We start from the raw sequence: 20,865 nt of genomic DNA on the forward strand, positions 1-20,865 counted from the left end.
CGACTATGAGCGATCTATCGATTTATTGGGAAATCTAGTTAGTCGACTAAAATTTCGAGCTACCCAAGTTATGGTTAGTTAAACGAGGTCCGAGAGCGCCGCATCCATCGAGAATGCTAGCCCAAATAGATAATAAGCATTAGACAATCCAGTTAACGCGACTAAAGGGCGGCGTGGCCTCAGTTAGGCTAGCCCAACAAGATCCTCGAGGGTGGTAATAGAGATAAGCATGCTAACCCGGTTTGCTGGCGTCGTTCAGCGAGATACGATGGAACAGATTCGAAGCGAGCCCTACGTAGGAAGAAAACCATGCTGCGCGTTAAGGATCGCAAGGAGGATTCTATTTTAAAGAGGTCCGAGACCGAGAAATTATTTACGGCTCGTCCCATTTATTTTTGCAGTTTCGCTTCGAGTGGAGAAGGTGTTCCCTCCTGTTCGACCAACCGGGATGATCGATTCAAAATAATCGGCCTTGCGAGCAATGGATTTCGTCGGAACACTACGGCACAGACATTCGTTAAAGTATGCTTGGGTAGAAGTACCTGCATGTTCTCGAATGCGTAGATCCTGAGAAAGTCATGGGAAATGGATCGATAAGGGGTGCAGACGACAGCACTTAGTAGAGGATGACCAAGCCATGTTTCTTTCAACTGTGCGTTGAAAGGGAAAGCGTAATGACCGAGGAACAACGGAAGGATGATCGTCCGGCAACGTAATCGTTAAAAAGCCTACTGCACCGACGAAAAAGGCAGGACGAACGAACGACGGGTCAATTTGCTCCGGCAGCGAGCTACTCGACGTTTCTGAAGCGTGTACATCGAGTTCAGCGAGCCATGACCAAAGGGTAAACCTTCTAGGCGGTCTTTGCCAGCAACGTCGAAAAGGAAAAGTCGTTTTTTGACGCGAAAACAACGCGCCCAGGACCAGAGTGAAAGGAGAAATAACGACAAGGCGGCGGTCGGGCGTAGGTGAACGTGGGCGGATGAAAAACGCGGACGTGATTGGTTCTCGTCTACGGAACAGTGTCTATTGCGCGTGTACGTAAAAGGAAACAGAGAACGGCAGCTGCAACAACAATAGAAAACTTTGTTGCCGGGACCCTTTGTTTGTTTATCGCTTTCGGTTAACTTTGTCGGTTTTCAAACTTAATGAAAGGAACGCATCGATGTACAACGTCGATGTTTGTAAGCATTCTCTCTCGAGGTCCACCTGGCCTTTGCAACGCCATTTCATTAAATCGTTACATAGTTTCTATCGCAAACGTGTCGCTTTTAACCTCTTCGGATTCCCTCCGATGTCCGTAGAGACTTTGATATTATCTTTCATACAAAGTAATCGATTTCGAAAGTCTAAAGTTCTGTAAACTGACGGAAAACGTATCGTCTGACGAACTGTTTGGCCAAAGTAATATTTCTTGGCACGAGACAAAGAGTCGCGGGTCACCTGGAATCGCAGTGGGTTCTAGAAATCGATTACGACTGTCACCTGTCGTCCAAGGGTTACGGTTGGCAAAGTCGAGGACAATGAACTTTCCGCGTGTCTTATTTCTAATTGTACAAAGCAACGCGAGAACAGCGTTCATTTGCAAACTTCTGATGAGGAAGATGCTAAGAAAAACCGGTGCAATTCGACGTAAGAAAAAAACGAACCGAAAGACGGAAACTTACAAACTAACGAGGGGAACAACTCGTCGGATTAAGAACGAACTGGGGCGCTTTAACTTCGCAGCGATTTAAGAAAACTTGATTCGAGAGGAAATTCCTAGAGAAAATATATAATGATCGATGATGCGACCTTTCTTCGGCGATTTATAGGTTTCTAGGTTGAGTCAGGGTTCGTCAGGGACTTTAAAACACTCGCGTCGCGTCGGTTGCACACGGGACGGGCTAAACGCAGCCACCGACGGAGGCGTCGCGGCGCAGACGCCACGTAGATCCACGTACTCGAGCACGAGCGTCGCGGCGTCGCGTCGTTTCGTTGAACCGAGGAACGTCGGCACTCGTGCGGCGATCGCGACCGCGGCAACACGAACATCCGGCGGTTTTCGCGCGCGAAACTACGTCCTGATTCGTCGACGATCCTTTTAATTGTCATTTGGACGTCGTCGCGTACGTTCGTTGACGTTCGTTTTAAAAAGGTGAAACCCTTGTGCGCGTCACTGTTGTTGACATTGCTCCCCTTTGCTCTTCTCGCGTACGGAGCGATCGAGCAAGCCGACCAGAAGCGATCGGACACGTTCGATCATCGGAGCGCGCGGAACAATCGGTGAGGAGGAAAGGATCTAGTGAAACCAGAAATTAACGCTATTTCCATCGACAGTTTTATGAACACCTGGTTTCCATTTCGATATAATCATATAACTGTAGAAATACCGCTAAATGATTAGAGAAAACCCAGGAAGATTCATGCACGACTCATTTTCGCAAAGTTACGGTAGTTGAATCTCCTAATAAATCTCTCGAAGAATTAAAAAACTCGAAACGTCCGAGTTTAATAAACTTGTCAATGAAATTCATTTAATCAGAACTTGTCGGGAAAGTCCAATATTTGATAACGAATAAAATTTCTATTGGCGAAAGCTTGTAAAGCAGCAACGCTTCTGCTCGAATAAACTTCCCGTGCGAGTTAATGATGCGAATCGTTAACACTGCCGCTGGCTACGTACAAAATTCAATTCACGCTACGTGGTATCATGTGTGCATACGATTCCTAGGGTACTCGGAAGGTTTATTTGTCAGTCAGCGAGAATTCGGTTACAAAATATTCTGGTTGTAATCGCGATTTCTGTTTCTGTTCGCCATTCGACGGATCGACGACTCGTTCGATTTCGGAACACGTGCGCATGGAAACTCGTAAGTGAAATCAACCCCGATAAAGTTACCCTCGCCTCAAGCATTTTTCATATTCCGCCGTGCAATTCCCACGTACGCGTTACACGTTTAATGTTATCAAAGAATTACTTATGCAATATTATCGAAACAAAAAGTACGGACGTGTAATAACGAGCTTGTCTGGTTGGACACTGGTATAAACGAAAGGGAAATAGCTACACGATTTTATGAACGTTAATTCCATATTCCGATTAAATAAAGACAAAATTAAACACTGGTTAGCGATAACAATTGTCGACTCCTTTTGTACAGATTTGCAAATTTTATCCTCGTAAATATGTATTTTAAAACGAATGTAATTAACGAAAACGATCGATTATCACTGGACCGTGTATGTATATGCGTGTGCATATTAATAAAACGATGATAAAAATATGAAACCTTGCTAGAAATTAATTGTCAGATTAAAAGCATAATTATTTTCCATAATACACGTACAAGAATATATTGCATAAGATTTATCTCGTTAAATTGATTTAGTTTATCAGTAGATTCTGGTATAATAATTATTATCGATAATAATAGTGTGCAGCCATGTCGAATACAGTTTATTTTGTTCCTGTTTTGTATTTTAAAAGATCGATATACTTAATTTTCTCGACAAGTAAACGCGTGACAAATAGCATCACGTATTACAATTTATATAATTAGTCTGTACTCGTCCTTAACCCCTTAACGTTCATACCTGAGTCTGACTGCTTTGAAAAACGATATTTGTTTAATCTAATGGTTTAAGGGATGATAATATTTGTTCTCTTTCAAATTATACGTTGGATACAACATTGTAAGTAGCAAAAACCACATTTTTAGAAACGAATCCAATAAAGAAAACTGATCATTCTTGGTTAAATATGAGCGTTAAGGGGTTGAATTCAAATACGCCTGTGTATCCGTGAAATAGGGGAAACTAGTCGAAACCCCTGGGAAAAATTTTAATGGGGGATTCTAGAGGCCAAAATAAGACGAAAATCAAGAATATCAATTTGTCGATGGAGGCTTCGTTAAAAAGTTATTAACGTTCGAAGTTGCGGCTGTAGAACGGCAATTTGTCCATCTATTTGAATTTTTTTCTCGAAAATGCGCAAGATTTCGAGGCTATGTCTATTCACCAAAAATGATTGTAATTAATCCCCGCAACCGAAAATAATTTTTTCAAAACGATTTGAAATTTTTTTTTTTTCGTCGAAAAATTTCACTTTCTCGAATTTTTTTCTCGAAACTGCGTAGGATTTCAGGAGTATGTGTAATGACAAAAAATGCTTGTAATTGACCCCCGCAATCGAAAATATTTTTTCCAGGACGATTTGAAATTTTTGAATTTAATTGTGAATAACTTTTTAACAAGGCCTCCATCAAGAAATTGGTATTTTTGATTTTCGTCTTATTTTGGCTTCCATCCTACAATCTGCCATTAAAATTTTTCCCAGGGGTGGCCGAACACCCTGTATATAGCATTGTTTCAGGGTTTGAGGCGGGACAAAAGAGTAACGACGATTCACTTGACTCTGTTTCCGTAGGTATGTAGTTACCCTTTTTGTCCCGCCAAGTGTTCGCCTATTTTTAGAAGAAACGTACAAAGTGGCCATCTTGTAGGAAAGAGGGGGTTACGTATACCCGTCGGTGCTTAAAACAAATCAATTTTCGATGAAACGTATCGTTGCAATGCAAGCATTTACGATTTGAATTTGTGCAGGGAGGAAAAATTAACTGGCGAGTCCGACTAGTAACGGTACAATCTCCTTCCCAGAGACTGAAAAAGGTGAACGCTCGTACGAAAGAGATTATACCATAACCAATCAGACCTGGTAGCCATTTACTTCGTCTCTGTATAGTATTTATCACGAGGAAAGTTAAATAAACTTTTTCTCCAAGTTCCGTAACAAAGGAAGGATTAAACGGAATATTTTTTTATTACGAAACGCAATTTCGTTTTATTTTGACGTGTACGATCACTTTTTAAAGTTCCTAACACCAGTAGCCGAACATACAGTTACCCTAGTCTGTTTCAGTACCCCGTGAAAGGCGTACTTTTCATCGGAGAGAATGAGTTTGGTTTACGCGCCAGCGGAGAAAAAAAAAGTCCATTCCGAAGAGCTCGAAGCGAAGAGGCTTTTTGAAAGGGTTTCTCGTAAATTTTCAGCCCTCGTTTAGATCACCGAACGACGATAACGCGAATGCATTTCTATGATGAAAAATCGCGACACATTTTGTATTCTAGAAATGTACGTAGAAAATCGTCTTAAACGTATTGTTGGGAAATCAAAGCTAAACACAGAAGGAAAGATAATACGATCGAAGTTACGATCGACGTTCCCTCTCTGAAAGAGCTCGCGATAAGAAATCATAACGCGTTTTCTTCTGTCCCTTGCTTTATCGATCCCGCGGTCGGTTTATTGCGATCCCAACGAAGCACACACGTTTCGCCCGCCCGAGAAACGAAAATAAAGTCTACGTTCGTGTATCGACGGACAGCTGTAACACACGATGGTCAATAAAGCTACGCTCGTAGGTACAATGAACGCAAACCTTCGCGAAACGCGATTACATATTAATATTCGAACGGACGAGCAATAGAAATTGCATCGACTATGGGGTGTCGTTGCAACGGAACAGGTTAAGTGCAATGTTCGATACGAAAAAACACGAGAACCTACGCAACTTATTCTAAATTGACCAGGACAAACCCCTTAACGTTCATGCACGAGTCTGACTGCTTTGAAAAACGATATTTGTTTAATCCAACGTTTAAGGGATGATATTTGTTTTCCTTCAAATTATACCTTAGATACAACGTTGTAACAAATCTAATACAGAAAACTGATCATTCTTGGTTACCCCGAAAAATAGGAGCGTTAAGAGGTGAAACAAACATTAATGTTAAACTGTCTGTTACCGTAATAATCAGCTCGAATAACCAAAGTAATTATTTGTCGTTGCGAGAGAATCGAATTTTCATATTTACAATTACTTAGGGATTCATAAACATACGAATACACGATTATGCGTCGACGACCAACGAAGGCTCGCGGATCGATGCACAGTACGTACATAACGTACTTGAAGGGTTAATTGCTCGGAGGAAAATCCTAACTTTACGAACTGCCTCGTAGATAAGGAAAGTTCACCGATAAGGAAAGCTTCGGATCGACGACGATCGCGTGCATACTGGGCAAAAGAAGAAGTCACGCTAATCTTTTGCCACGTTCGAAGCGGAAGAGACGCGGAACGTGAACGGAGTGCACAAGTCGACGATATCTACCGCTTGAAAATTCATTCGTAAGCGTACGCTTCGTAAAACGCGAATTTTCCGCGGCCGACTTTTCGTCCCTCTGCTCTCCGCGATGTACGTGCACATTCAACAGCCGCGATTAACGACGCTCTCTATTATTCTCCAAAGTCTAGAAAAAGCGAAGGCCGGGGGTCCCTTTAAAATACGACGGGAATTCATTAAAACGCGGGAACACCAACGAAATTTATCGCTCCTGAAATTTGTCGCGTCCGTACACAAACTAGCCGGGGCATTATGTTGCGAGGAAATTAGCGCTACGTAATGAGAATTTTTTTTAAAGCGTCCCATTCGGGCTAATTGCCTTTCAGAAAGAAAGCGACGCGTACTTCCGGTTACGAACATTTCAGCGAGACGCCTTGCTCGTCCATTCAAGATCAACTGAACAATTTCAACGCTAGATAATTTTATTATTACCTAATTAAATTGCACTTCGTGCTACGCGTAATACAATTGTCGAATTGTTTCAGCTTTCCTCTCGAATACACCCTACGATCCCCACGCCTCGAGAACTCTTGGACTACGATGGACTAACCAATTAGCTGATTCTGGATTTGCTCTTCAACCAGTGACGAATTTCTGCTCCGTAACAGAGAAATTGTAAACACCAGCAACCGTGTCTCGACATCGTCAGCGAGCAGACGCGCTTCTGTTCCCTGTTATTCCGTGAATCAGCACGAAACCAGCATTAATTAATGCGCGAATCGACGTGGCAGTAATTAATCCGACAGTTGGAACCGGTGAGATCGATGGGCCAACGAGCAAACGTCCGTGTTTCGGGGTCTTCTCTCTCGCCTCTGACCAACCGCGAATATCCGTCGGGAGACGTAGCTTAAAAGAGCGAAGGGACCGTGTCAAAGTTTGACGGGAAACCCAAGCTCGAGAATGTTGGGGAAAAAGCAACCTAAGATGTTAGCTGCGAGGCGAAGCAGCTAACTGAAAGATCAAAGGAAAGTGGAAGAAAGATCCAAGACGATAAAACGACTCGTACCAAGTTTTGACTGAAAAGCGATCTTCGATTGGCGATCTAATGACAACCAGAGTCGCGGGTCAGGGGATACGAATAAAAAGGAACAAGATTAAGTGGCTGGAGCACGAAACGGGACGAACAAGGGCGCGATCGTTGGCGGGAAGAGGGTCGATCCGATGAATAATCCAACTACGAGGAGGTGGAAGTATGAGATTTCCGAGTGGCTGTCTTTCCACGGCTCGACAAAAGTACTTGGCTGCGCGTTACATTGGCCACCGTCTCTCGTGTCGCGTATCGAAATCCATTGAGAGGAGAAAATGGGTGCCAACCAGTCGACGCGAAACGCCCCCACCCCCGGGGAAGAAGGTGAGTAAATACGGTACATTTGCTTTCTGTCAACGACGCGTAAACTTTCAAGGTAAATGCTGCGAGATTCATCGTGCTCGAAAACTTTGTCCTCGCGTGGCCCTGAAAAGAGTCGAGAGGCCGTCCGACTTGCTAGTGGACAGTTACTTTATCGATGTCAGCAATTGCGAAACCTTCCAAAGTCGCTTCGCAGAACGTTTGATCGGAATTCGATTCGTTCGAGGCGAATAATAGCGACTTCTCGACCTACTCGAGCCGTGTCGTGTATTTCAATAAACACGATCTAGCGCCACTTGCATCGAACTTTCGCGGAGGCTGCGCTAAAATCGTCGAGACCGTTTTCCCCCAAGTGATATGCTAATTAGTTTTAGTACGTCAAGTATTCAGGATCGAGGCAAGCTATCAAACGTGTACACGTGCTTCCAAAACACGGAACTGCACGGAATTTCAGGAACCCGTGTACCGAGATTTAATCGGAGAACGTTGGATGACAGGCTACGACGAAACGATTTTAGGAGCAGGCTTTCACAACATCGGCGACGATAAACTTCGTCTGTCCGTAGTCTCCCTTAGTTTACCTAACCAGCGAATTCGCGTGCGAGCGTCTAAGGTTTCTGTTAATTAGTCCTTTGTGGGAGACCATCGCGTTCGATCCTCCGCCCACGCAAAAACCGTTCGATCGTTTCTCAGTATCGAAAAACTGAAACGATAGCACAATGGTTCTTAACGAATATATACAGGGTGATCGGCCACACCTTGGAAAAAGTTTAATAGGAGTTCTAGCGGACAAAATAAGACGAAAATCAAGAATACCAATTTGTCGATGGAGGCTTCGTTAAAAAGTTATTAACGTTTCAAGTTTCACCCGTACTGAATTTTTTTCTCGAAAATGCGCGAGATTTCGGGGATATGTCTATTCACCAAAAATGATTGTAATCGATCCTCGAAACTGAAAATAATTTTTCCAAAACGATTTGAAATTTTTTTTTCCCAGTCGAAAAATTTTATATCTTCTCGAATTTTTTTCTTGAAAGTGGGTAGGATTTCGGGGGTATATCTAGTGACCAAAATTGATTGTAATTGACCCCTGCAATCAATAATATTTTTTTTAGAACGATTTGAAATTGTTTTTTTTCGTCAAAAAATTTAGGAACTACCCCCTGTTGATTTTTCTTCAAAACTAGTTTTTCATTTTTAATAAATTTGTTTGATGCTGCACGGAAATTTTGTTTAATACTTTTTTGTAGATACCCATGAGCTTTAGTTCAGAAAAAAATTTCAATGAAATCCATTCACAATTGCAGGAGTTATGACTGTTTGAAAATTAGACCATTCTCATGGGGTTTTTCTCATTTTTCGGGGTCAAGAATCAACCTTTCGAATATTTTTGAAATTTCTACATATTCTATAGCAAAATACGCGTCGTTTGCTTTTTTAAACATTAAAATCGACCAATCCGTTCAGAAGTTATGACATTTTAAAGATTCGCATGAAATCTCGTGGAATCATTAGATTAGATTTTCGGTAAGGAATTTTTTTTCTCGAAAATGCGCAGGATTTCGGGGGTATATGTAATGACCAAAAATAATTGTAATTGAGCCTCGCAACCGAAAATAATTTTTCCAGAACGATTTGAAATTTTTTAATTTTGTCGAAAAATTTTACACATTCTCGAATTTTTTTCTAGAAAGTGGGTAGGATTTCAGGGGTATATCTATTGACCAAAATTGATTGTAATTGACCCCTGCAATCAAAAATATTTTTTTTAGAACGATTTGAAATTTTTTTTTTTATCGAAAAATTCAGGCACCTACTCCCTGTCGATTTTTCTTCAAAACTAGTTTTTCATTTTTAATAAATTTGTTTGACGCAGCACGGAAATTTTGTTTAATACTTTTTTGTAGGTACCCATGAGCTTTAGTTCAGAAAAAAATTTCAATGAAATCCATTCACTATGATACGAGTTATGGTCATTTGAAAATTGCACCACTTTTATGGGATTTTCCTTAATTTACGGTGTTAAAAACGAACTTTTCCAAATTTTTTAGAATTTCTACATATTCTTCATTAAAATACGCGTTGATTGCATTTTTAAACTTTAAAATCCCCCAATCCGTTCCAAAGTTATGACATTTTAAAGATTCGCATTTTTTCGAGCAACATTTTTGGGGCCATAAATTACATTTTTGAGTAGAAATTTTTTTCTCGAAAGTACGTAGAATTTCGGGGGTACGTGTAATGACCAAAAATGATTGTAATTGACCCCCGCAACCGAAAATAATTTTTCCAGAACGATTTGAAATTTTTGAATATAATTGTTAATAACTTTTTAACGAAGCCTCCATCAACAACTTGGTATTTTTGATTTTCGTCTTATTTTGGTCTCATTAACGCATTCACAGTCAATTCCTTCCGAATTAATTTCAATTTAACCATAAAACACTGCTATACATAAAAATTTTAATATTTTTAAGTACAAAACCTTTGCAATTTGCAAATCACATTCGCGTATGAATGATGTGGAATAAACACGATAGCGAATGCATTGAAAGCTTGACTCGTGGATTAAAAGTAAGCTTTTTTTATTAATCCATCGTTTTTCGTTCCAGTGAATTTCGATCACTTTCAAATTCTTCGCGCCATTGGAAAAGGAAGTTTTGGCAAGGTATGAAATAAACTTTTCAACGTTGCGTTATTTTAATTAAATTCCCCATTTTCTTTCCAACCTTTAATACCACTGCAATTAGATACCTTTAATAATTTCTTAATAATATCACATCTCCATTGATGTAAACATTTCTGACAAAATTTGTGATTTTGAAATTATTTCGCTTGGTAATCGATTTGGAATTGGGTTAATCGGAATATAATATCCGGGATAATGCTAAAATAATAACCGAAGAAGTTACTGGAACCAGCATTAATTGAAAATACGTAATTCGCTTATGTCCTCCAACGCGTTACCAAAGAGCTAATGAGACGTTGATTATTATCGAATTGCGGATATTAAATTCGAAGGTTTCGAAGCTTTACGAATTACTGCGTGAATAATTTCATAAAACAGACAATAATCTTTGCATGGTCATTCCATTCTTGTGCTCGAAGCAACTATTAAGCGTCGAAAGATGATTAAAATTTTAAAAGGTTAATTTTGAAATTTTGTACTTCTGATTTACGAGTCTTTGATCCAGAAATGTCCATGTAATATAACTTTCAAATTGCCCTGAGCACGCTTTAGACGACTAATAAGTGCAATTTCGTAACTCGTTCCCAACCTTTAATAAACCAAATTCGAATCTGAAAATTTCCATATTCCATTGTCTCGAATTTCCTTCTCCGCAACGGCTTAACAACGACTAATTATCCCCGCTAGAAACAACTAGTCGTAATTCGTTCCCCGTTCGTTAACGAGCAATTAATTATTTCTTAATAGGTGTGCATAGTGCGGAAGAAACAAGATCGTACCGAAACAATGTACGCGATGAAATACGTCCATAAGGGCGAGTGTGTCGAAAGGGGTGCGTTGAAAAATGTCATCCGAGAAGTGGAGATCCTCTCTCGACTCGAACATCCGTGCTTAGTCAATCTGTGGTTCAGTTTCCAAGGTAAGCCGATCGTTCACGGGTTCTGTGAATCGGATAAAGACCCAAGATCCGATTAGCGCCTACTCCATCCCCGTCATTATCGATCTTTCATCGCGATCGTTAAAGACGTTCACCTTCAGCCAATTCGAATCCCCCGACTCTGGCTTCAACGGCCATTTTCCTTCAGTTTTCCCAGCTCCTTCAATTAACCGCATTTCATTTGAAATTTCATTTGAAAATGAAATGCGGTTCCCTTTGTTGGATACTCTGAATGTTTCAATACCGCCGGGCTTCATTTACCGAACCGTCCAATTTATCGAACTTGTTACCGAGTCTCTCGTTACTAAATATACTCCAACGAAACGAAGATCGACGCGCGAGCAAAACAGACGTACAATTTTAGGTGAATCGAACTCCCTAAATACAGGGTGCAAACCCTGGGAAAAATTTTACTAGGGGATTCTAGAGGCCAAAATAAAAATAAAATCAAGAATACCAATTTGTTGATGGACGCTTTGTTAAAAAGTTATTAACGTTTCAAGTTCCGGGAGTATTGAATTTTTCTCTCGAAAATGCGCAAGATTTCGGGGGTATGTCTATTCACCAAAAATGATTCTAATTGACCCCCGCAACTAAAAATAATTTTTTCAAAATGATTTGGAAGCTTTTAATTGCGTCGAAAAATTACAGCAGCTACCCCCTGTCAATTTTTCTTAAAAATTCATTTTTAGTAACTTTGTTTGACACCCTACAGAAAAGTTGTCTAATACTTTTTTGTAGGTACTCATGGGTTCTACTTCAGAAAAAAGTTTCATTAAAATATATCCACAATTGTAAGAGTTATGGCTGTTTCAATATTGGACCATTCTTATGGGGTTTTTCTCATTTTTCGGAGTCAAGAATCAACTTTTCGAGTATTTTTGGAATTTCTACACATTCTCTAGCAAAATACGCATCGTTTGCTTTTTTAAACATTAAAATCGACCAATCCATTCAGAAGTTATGACATTTTAAAGATTCGCATGAAATTTCGTGGAACCATTAGATTAGATTTTCGGTAAAGAATTTTTTTCTCGAAAATACGCAAGATTTCGGGGGTATGTCTCTTCACCAAAAATGATTCTAATTGAACCCCGCAAATAAAAATAATTTTTTCAAAACGATTTGAAATTTTTTTTCTTCGTCGAAAAATTTCGCATCTTCTCGAATTTTTTTCTAGTAAATGGGTAGGATTTCGATGGTATATGTAATGACATAAAATGATTGTAATTGACCCCTGCAACCGAAAAGAATTTTTCCAGGACGATTTGAAATTTTTTTTTTTCATCGAAAAATTCAGACACCTACCCCCTGTCGATTTTTCTTCAAAACTAGTTTTTCATTTTTAATAAATTTGTTTGACGCTGCACGGAAATTTTGTTTAATACTTTTTTGTAGGTACCCATGAGCTTTAGTTCAGAAAAAAATTTCAATGAAATCCATTCACTATGATAGGAGTTATGGTCATTTGAAAATTGGACCACTTTTATGGAAATTTTCTCAATTTACAATGTTAAAAACGAACTTTTCCAAATTTTTTAGATTCCTACATATTCTTCATTAAAATACGCGTTGATTGGTTTTTTAAACTTTAAAATCCCCCAATCGGTTCCAAAGTAATGACATTTTAAAGATTCGCATTTTTTCGAGCAACATTTCTGGGGCCATAAATTACATTTTCGATTAGGAATTTTTTTCTAGAAAGTGGGTAGGAATTCGGGGGTATGTCTATTGACCAAAATTGATTGTAATTAACCCCTACAACCAAAAATATTTTTTTTAGAACGATTTGAAATTTTTTTTTTTCGCCGAAAAATATAGGCACCTACCCCCTGTCGATTTTTCTTAAAAATTCATTTTTAGTAATTTTGTTTGACACCCTACAGAAAAGTTGTCTAATACTTTTTTGTAGGTACCCATGAGCTCTACTTCAGAAAAAAGTTTCATTAAAATATATCCACAATTGTAGGAGTTATGACTGTTTGAAAATTGGACCATTTTTATGGGGTTTTTTCTCATTTTGCGAAGTCAGGGACCAACTTTTCGTATATTTTTGGAATTTCTACATATTCTTCATTAAAATACGCGTAGTTTGGTTTTTTAAACATTAAAATCGTCCAATCCGTTCACAAGTTATGACGTTTCAAAGATTCGCATGAAATTTCGAAGAACCATTTCAATTTTTTTCTCGAAAGTGGGTAGGATTTCTGGGGTATGTCTGTTGACCAAAAATGCTTGCAACTGACCCCTGCAACTAAAAATAATTTTTCCAAGACGATTCGAAAGTCTTTTTTTTCACCCAAAACTTTCAGCACTCACTCGAATTTTTTTCTCGAAAGTGGGTAGGATTTTGTAGTTATATCTATTCACCAAAAATGATTGTAATTGGCCCTTCTTGGTATTCTTGATTTTCGTCTTATTTTGGCCCCTAGAATCTCCCATTAATATTTTTCCCAGGGGTGGCTGAACACCCTGTATAAGGCACATGTTTTCGTTTCAGACGAGGAGGACCTGTTCATGGTTTCCGATTTGCTCCTCGGAGGCGACCTAAGGTACCACATACAGCAGGAAGTCGTCTTCACGGAGAAAAGCGTGTTGCTTTTCGTCGCAGAGATCGCGTTGGCCCTCGATTATCTGCAGAGCCACAAAATCGTTCACCGAGACATAAAGCCCGACAACATCCTCCTGGACGAGGAAGGTACGTGCCACGTTTACAAATGAAACATAAACGAAAGGTGATCTACGAATTACCCTGTAGCTTGTATCCGTTATTCGTGAATAAAACTCGACTCTGCGGTCAGCTTGCCTAACGCAGACCCGAAATTCTGCGATCGGTCGATACGATTGAACGGAAGCCCTTGCTAACCTCATTTGCATATCAACCGTTCCCCGTTTACATCCGATTTCGACATCGTAGCAAACAAACGTAGCAATCAAACGCCTCGTGGCCCTACAAAATGGATCGTGATCACGAAGATTGCCACATGACTGTTCCTGGCAATTGGGGAATTGTTGTAGGGTTACGCTCTGCGGTCTCTATACAATTCTCTTTTGACGAACTCGACCGAGCTCGATTCCAGAGGGACGTTCCACGTGTCTCGAAACGATCTGGCTTGAATAAAATAACTCTGGAAGTAAAATTCGATCATGAAAACACAGATAGATATCGACGTTACTCGTAGTTTTGGCGATTGACCGGATGTAATGGAGAACCGCTTTTAAAGGTTCACGAAAGGTCAAAGAACGGCTACAATGGAGAACCGCATTATATTCCGATGACGTACCGTGCTGCAGATCCGGTAATTTTCCTCTCTCTTTCCTCGCGCTGACGACGAGCCGACTGACTCAACCTATAAATAATTTTACGGTTTCCATTCGACCCTGAGGCTCCTGGAGGCCATTCAAGTTTCACCTTTCACCCTTTGACACGATCATCCTGGACTCCGATGACCCTCCTATCAATCTCATAAAGCGTCGCTTACCATATGCACCGCATATTCGTTCTGCAATAAAAAAGATCCAAGATCAAGTAAACGAAAAATAAATGCTTCGAAAAGAATGAATCTCGCGATACTTGGCTTTGAAACTACATTGTTTATCTCGAAGCTCGTTTTAACAACGACCGATCGTAAGCAAACAAACCGCGAATGCTTTAAAAGAGCTTCCTTCGCGAATCAATTTTTCAAAAATTCAGGAAAACGAATTGCAAGGAGAAGTTATTGGTCTGCGACGTTTACGGTCGCGGAAAATGCGATCGAAAAGCAGGCTGCTTTATAAGATCTCGTGCTCGACAAGAACATAAACCGAACCGTATAACGTATTCCTCCTTTTGGAATTGGAATCGTACTTCTTCGCGTACGATGATGTACGTACTTTGATGGATCGAAAGGAGCATGAGAGGTTGAGAAAACAGTCCGTTATGCTTTGTACTCGAAATTTTTAAAGGAGAAACTCTGTTACGTGGAAATTTTTACGAGTTCGAAGGAAGATTTTCGAGTTACGACTGAAGAAAAGTTTTACGAAACAACTATGGAAATGAATTTGATGGTTCGACGATCATTGCGCGTGCATAAAAGGATATTTGTTTTCCTTTGCAAAGTCAGCCAGCAAAGTAGATAAAACTCGTTACCGGGTAATTCCGATTGATTAAAATCGGAACGTTTGTAGCACTCGAGTTCAGCAATTTCGCTGGTGAATTTAAATTATGTCGCCTGCAAGCTTCCTGGACGACTACAGTTTCACCAGCCAAATTAATCTCATTTGGAATCAAAAACACTCGAGTTCCTTTGGTTCGTTTAATAAATTGCTGCATTTTGCACCACGAATTATAGGAAACGAAATTACGATCGCGAATGTTGATACAAGCCCACCGTATCTGTACGAACGTCGCTTGTATTCAAGTAACGTTTTCGATGACTTGTGACAGTGAAATAAAAAAAGTAAGAGGAGGATCAACGAAAGTATTACACCAGATGCAGATCCCCGATGAAAGGGTAACCCTAATTTCCGGCTGCACTCAGCCGACAGCTGTTTAAACCTTGGAATTGCTTCTGCATCATTTAAAATTACGGGGGACCGGTGTCACTTGGCAACTGCTCTCGCATTTTATCTCGCACGGTACACTCCATTGTTCGTAAAATCTTTTCTACGGCGCAAAGCCTCCGTTTTGTAACCCTTTTCACCGCTATGACGAACAGCCGCGAACCAGACCTCTCAAACTTCCCGTGAAATTAAAAATAAGACCGTCTCGCGTCTGCAATTAATAAATCGGAGAAAAAAGAAGACAAGTTTTAGGGTACGAGTAAAAATAAATATACAGGGTGTTCGGCCACTCTTGGGAAAAATTTTAATGGGGGATTTTAGAGACCAAAATGAGACGAAAATCAAGAATACCAATTTGTTGATTGAGGCTTCGTTAAAAAGTTATTAGATTAGACCATTAGACCATAACTCCTATCATAGTGAATGGATTTCATTGAAATTTTTTTCTGAACTAAAGCTCATAGGTACATACAAAAAAGTATTAAACAAAATTTCCGCACAGCGTCAAACAAATTTATTAAAAATGAAAAACTAGTTTTGAAGAAAAATCAACAGGGCGTAGGTGTCTAAATTTTTCGACAAAGAAAAAAAATTTCAAATCGTTTTGAAAAAATTATTTTCAGTTGCGGGGGTCAATTACAATCATTTTTGGTTAAGAGACACACCTTCGAAATCCTAAGCGTTCTCGAGAAAAAAATTCTTTACCGAAAATCTAATTTAATGGTGCCACGAAATTTCATGCGAATCTTTAAAATGTCATAACTTCTGAATGGATTGGATGATTTTAATGTTTAAAAAGGCAAACAACGCGTATTTTGCTATAGAATATGTAGAAATTCCAAAAATATTCGAAAAGTTGGTCCCTGACCTCGCAAAATGAGAAAAACCCCATAAAAATGGTCTAACTTTCAAACAGCCATAACTCCTACAATAGTTAATATATTTCAATGAAATTTATTTCTGAGGTAGAGCTCATGAATACCTACGAAAATGTATTAAACAACTTTTCTGTACAGCGCCAACCAAATATATTAAAAATTAAAAAACGAATTTTTAAGAAAAATTGACAGAAGGTAGCTGCTGGAATTTTTCGACGCGATTAAAAACTTCCAAATCATTTTGAAAAAATTATTTTTAGTTGCGGAGGTCAATTAGAATCATTTTTGGTGGAGAGACATACCTTCGAAATCCTACGCGTTTTCGAGAAAAAAATTCTTTACCGAAAATCTAATCTAATGGTTCCACGAAATTTCATGCGAATCTTTAAAATGTCATAACTTCTGAATAGATTGGACGATTTTAATGTTTAAAAAAGCAAACAACGCGTATTTTGCTAGAGAATATGTAGAAATTCCAAAAATATTCGAAAGGTTGATTCTTGACTCCGAAAAATGAGAAAAACCCCATAAGAATGCTCCAATTTTCAAACAGCCATAACTCCTACAATAGTTAATAAATTTCAATGAAATTTATTTCTGAGGTAGAGCTGATGGATACCTACGAAAAAGTATTAAACAACTTTTCTGTACAGTGCGAACCAAATTTATTAAACATGAAAAACGAATTTTTAAGAAAAATCGACAGGGGGGGTAGGTGCCTATATTTTTCGGCGAAAAAAAAAATTTCAAATTGTTCTAAAAAAAATATTTTTGGTTGCAGGGGTCAATTACAATCAATTTTGGTCAATAGATATACCCTGAAAATCCTACCCACTTTCAAGAAAAAAATTCGAAAAGGTGTGAAATTTTTCGACGAAGAAAAAAAATTTCAAATCGTTTTGAAAAAATTATTTTTATTTGCGGGGTTCAATTAAAATCATTTTTGATTAAGAGACATACCTTCGAAATCCTAAGCGTTCTCGAGAAAAAAATTCTTTACCGAAAATCTAATTTAATGGTGACACGAAATTTCATGCGAATCTTTAAAATGTCATAACTTCTGAATAGATTGGACGATTTTAATGTTTAAAAAAGCAAACAACGCGTATTTTGCTAGAGAATATGTAGAAATTCCAAAAATATTCGAAAGGTTGATTCTTGACTCCGAAAAATGAGAAAAACCCCATAAGAATGGTCCAATTTTCAAACAGCCATAACTCCTACAATAGTTAATATATTTCATTAACATTTTGAGGGGAAGTAGAGTTCATGGATATCTACGAAAAAGTATTAAACAACATTTCTATACAGCGCCAACCAAATATATTAAAAATTAAAAAACGAATTTTTAAGAAAAATTGACAGAGGGTAGCTGCTGGAATTTTTCGACGCGATTAAAAACTTCCAAATCATTTTGAAAAAATTATTTTTAGTTGAGGGGGTCAATTAGAATCATTTTTGGTGAATAGACATACCCCTGAAATCTTGCGCATTTTCGAGAAAAAAATTCAGTACGGGCGAAACTTTGAACGTTAATAACTTTTTAACGAAGCCTCCATCGACAAATTGGTATTCTTGATTTTCGTCTTATTTTGGCCTCTAGAATCTCCCATTAAAATTTTTCCCAGGGTTGCCGAACACCGTGTATAAATCGAGCATGGACGAGCTGCAACGAAATGTCAACAATGTTTCGGAGCGTCAAAGGTTAACAGATCCGATCACCAAAAGGATAATAGGATACTCCTCGATACTTGAGGTTGATCGAAGCTATGCAGATGACATTTTGACGCTCCGTTTACATTGCTCGACAGATGTTGATCGGCACCGATAGGCAGCTGACAGTTAATCAATTTCGCGTCTACGTAGAACGTGGAAATTCGTAGACGTGGTTGTGTCTACGCGAACGTGATTGGTTCCCCTTATAAACACGTGGAAATTAATAAAAATTGTACATGTCGTGCATAGGACACGCTCACGTGACGGATTTCAACATCGCAACGGTGCTGGAGAATGGCGAATTGGCGACGTCGATGTCAGGAACAAAACCGTACATAGGTAACGAATTAATTGCACTCGCTCCTCCGTCTGAAAGATAAAAAGTTGAAAATTACTTGGAATACTTGACGAAAGGAAACGTTACAATTCCTTTAAATAAATTAATAATTATTCTGACACAGCTCCAGAGATTTACATGTGCTCTTGCGAAGAGTACGGCGTTCTTGGCTACGGTTTCGCCGTGGATTGGTGGAGTCTGGGAATTCTTGCTTGGGAAACTCTTGCAGGAGAACGGCCTTATTCTCTTCACTCCACTACGTCGCACAGAGAAGCTTTACGGATTTTACAGGTAAAATTGACGATAAAACCTTTTTATATCTTCCATCTTCGTCGAAAGACCTCTGCTCCTTAGCTATCGAGTTGTACGTTTCTTTCGCAGAAAGCACTCTCCGTACTCAGTATCTATGCAGTTTTTATCCTAATCGAAACATTAAACACAGGATTACTTTAGAAATTTACGAGTCCTATCCGGATTAATTTTGAATAACTTTAAATAGTTATAACGTGTGCTGTTCTTCCGGAAGTTTCTCGGTCCTCTGAATAAATGAAAGATCCTGTAGGATGAAAGGCCGAGACCTGCCGGATGGAGTCCTTCGTTCCTCGATCTTCTAGACCGTCTATTAACTGTGGCGCCAGGCGCTCGGGTATCGACGTTGAAGGAACTGAAACAAGTGAACGTGATAAGGGACCTCGACTTCGACAAAGTGCTGAACAAGCAAATCAAGCCGGCGTTCACGCCACCAAAGGATCATCTCAATTGCGATCCGACGTTCGAGCTCGAGGAGATGATCATCGAGACGAAACCCTTGCACAAAAAGAAGAAACGTCTGGCGAAGCAAAGGTAACAAAATCGAAAACTTTCTCGTCTACGTTTCGACAAATTGCATGCATTCTTCTGTACATTATATTTTCGTTTTCACCCGAGCAGCAGATGAAAGTGTTCGGGTTTGTCTAGAATACTATAAACGTTGTGCCCAATTACCGAGAATGGCGACGATTCCTCGATTTTTACCCTCCAGGACATTTATTCTTTCGATTTGCTGAAACTTAGACTTGGTCGACTACTGACAAGAGGGATAGAGCACTCAGTTCCACTTATCGTTCAAGCAGATCTCTGAAAGTCGAACAAATCCCGGAGGATGCACTCGGACATGCAGAAGGCGCCGGACCTAGCGTGGATGTCAGGCGATTAGCATTCATTCCAGAATATCGTGTGTACAATCGCGAACGAGAGATGGAGAGGAAGGAAATGGAAAAGAAGGAGAGACAGTGGGAAGAGGAACTGAACACTGCCATGATGAGTGCCGAAAAGAGACTCAAGTGAGTGGAAATTGCCCGATCATTTCTTGGAAACGGACGATATACCGATCTGTCGATTTCAGGACGAAGGAACAACCGATGCAACGGACCGGGAACCGGCTTAGCGTCTCGACGACGAACGTCAAGACGCGCATAAACGCGTCCCCGAGGCAAAGCAAACGCGCAAGCACCACAACGTCATCCGACATCGACTACATCGACGCGAGCCCGGAACCCTCCACCTCGTAAATTCCACCGAAACAGTTTTTTTTCTGCGCTAAAAAGCAAATAGTCGAGCGTCAAAAAGTGTTTTTCTCGAATATATCCTCTCACATCCAACCCTCCACCCTTGGCGTGTTTTAAAACGGTACATCGAACAATGCACAAACTGAATGCAATTGCAACTGCACCCTTTTTATTTAATAGAATTCCATCATTTCCCTGTTCAATCGCTACAAAAAAGTATTACGTTACTTATGCCCAATTCTTTTTTTCTCTTTCGGTGAAAAGTTGCAAAATCTGTGGTTTTAGCGAATATTCTACTTGTCAACATGTATAATATTAATCCACGAGACGCTCTGCGTAAAGGTTTAATAAATAAAAGGATACTCTGCGAAAACATGTCTTGTTCGGATAGCAGAACATTGGGGTAACGTTAGATGCACCCAGAATCAACGATTGCACTCTTAATAATACGATATACAAACACAAAAAACGATGTAATTTTGTAAACGATCACGAAAAGTATAGAAAAACATTGTAACACGAAGACGAAGTTGGACATTTCGTTGACCCATCTCCCTTTCCGACCAACAAATCGATTCACGAATCGTAACGATCGCAAAAGTGTATATCCTTTGTAAATGTTTAAACCAAGGAAATCATATAACTGTTGTTTCGCTTTTACGATCAAAGAGAGATCTATTTTTACGGTTGCAACCAGTGAGTCGACGCG

The 20,865-nt window shown here is 39.5% G+C and overlaps 1 protein-coding gene across 2 annotated transcripts; it reads left to right on the forward strand.

The window, feature by feature from the left end:
- The first annotated feature begins 1,987 nt into the window (after window positions 1-1,987).
- LOC143349041 (serine/threonine-protein kinase 32A) lies at window positions 1,988-20,679 on the forward strand. 2 transcript variants are annotated; one of them, XM_076779904.1, is made up of 10 exons: window positions 1,988-2,265; window positions 6,648-7,513; window positions 10,123-10,178; window positions 10,947-11,118; window positions 13,637-13,834; window positions 18,522-18,611; window positions 18,734-18,900; window positions 19,172-19,452; window positions 19,722-19,931; window positions 19,994-20,679. In XM_076779904.1, the coding sequence occupies exons 2-10, from the start codon at window positions 7,465-7,467 to the stop codon at window positions 20,157-20,159; spliced, it is 1,389 nt and encodes a 462-aa protein (XP_076636019.1). In that variant the 5' UTR covers window positions 1,988-2,265; window positions 6,648-7,464; the 3' UTR covers window positions 20,160-20,679. The 2 variants fall into 2 exon arrangements, with proteins under 2 accessions (XP_076636019.1, XP_076636020.1); XM_076779905.1 differs by lacking the exon at window positions 1,988-2,265 and adding an exon at window positions 2,457-2,852.
- The last annotated feature ends 186 nt before the right edge of the window (window positions 20,680-20,865 follow it).

The sequence above is a fragment of the Colletes latitarsis genome, chromosome 12 (genome assembly GCF_051014445.1).
Source record: "Colletes latitarsis isolate SP2378_abdomen chromosome 12, iyColLati1, whole genome shotgun sequence".
NCBI lineage: Eukaryota > Metazoa > Arthropoda > Insecta > Hymenoptera > Colletidae > Colletes > Colletes latitarsis.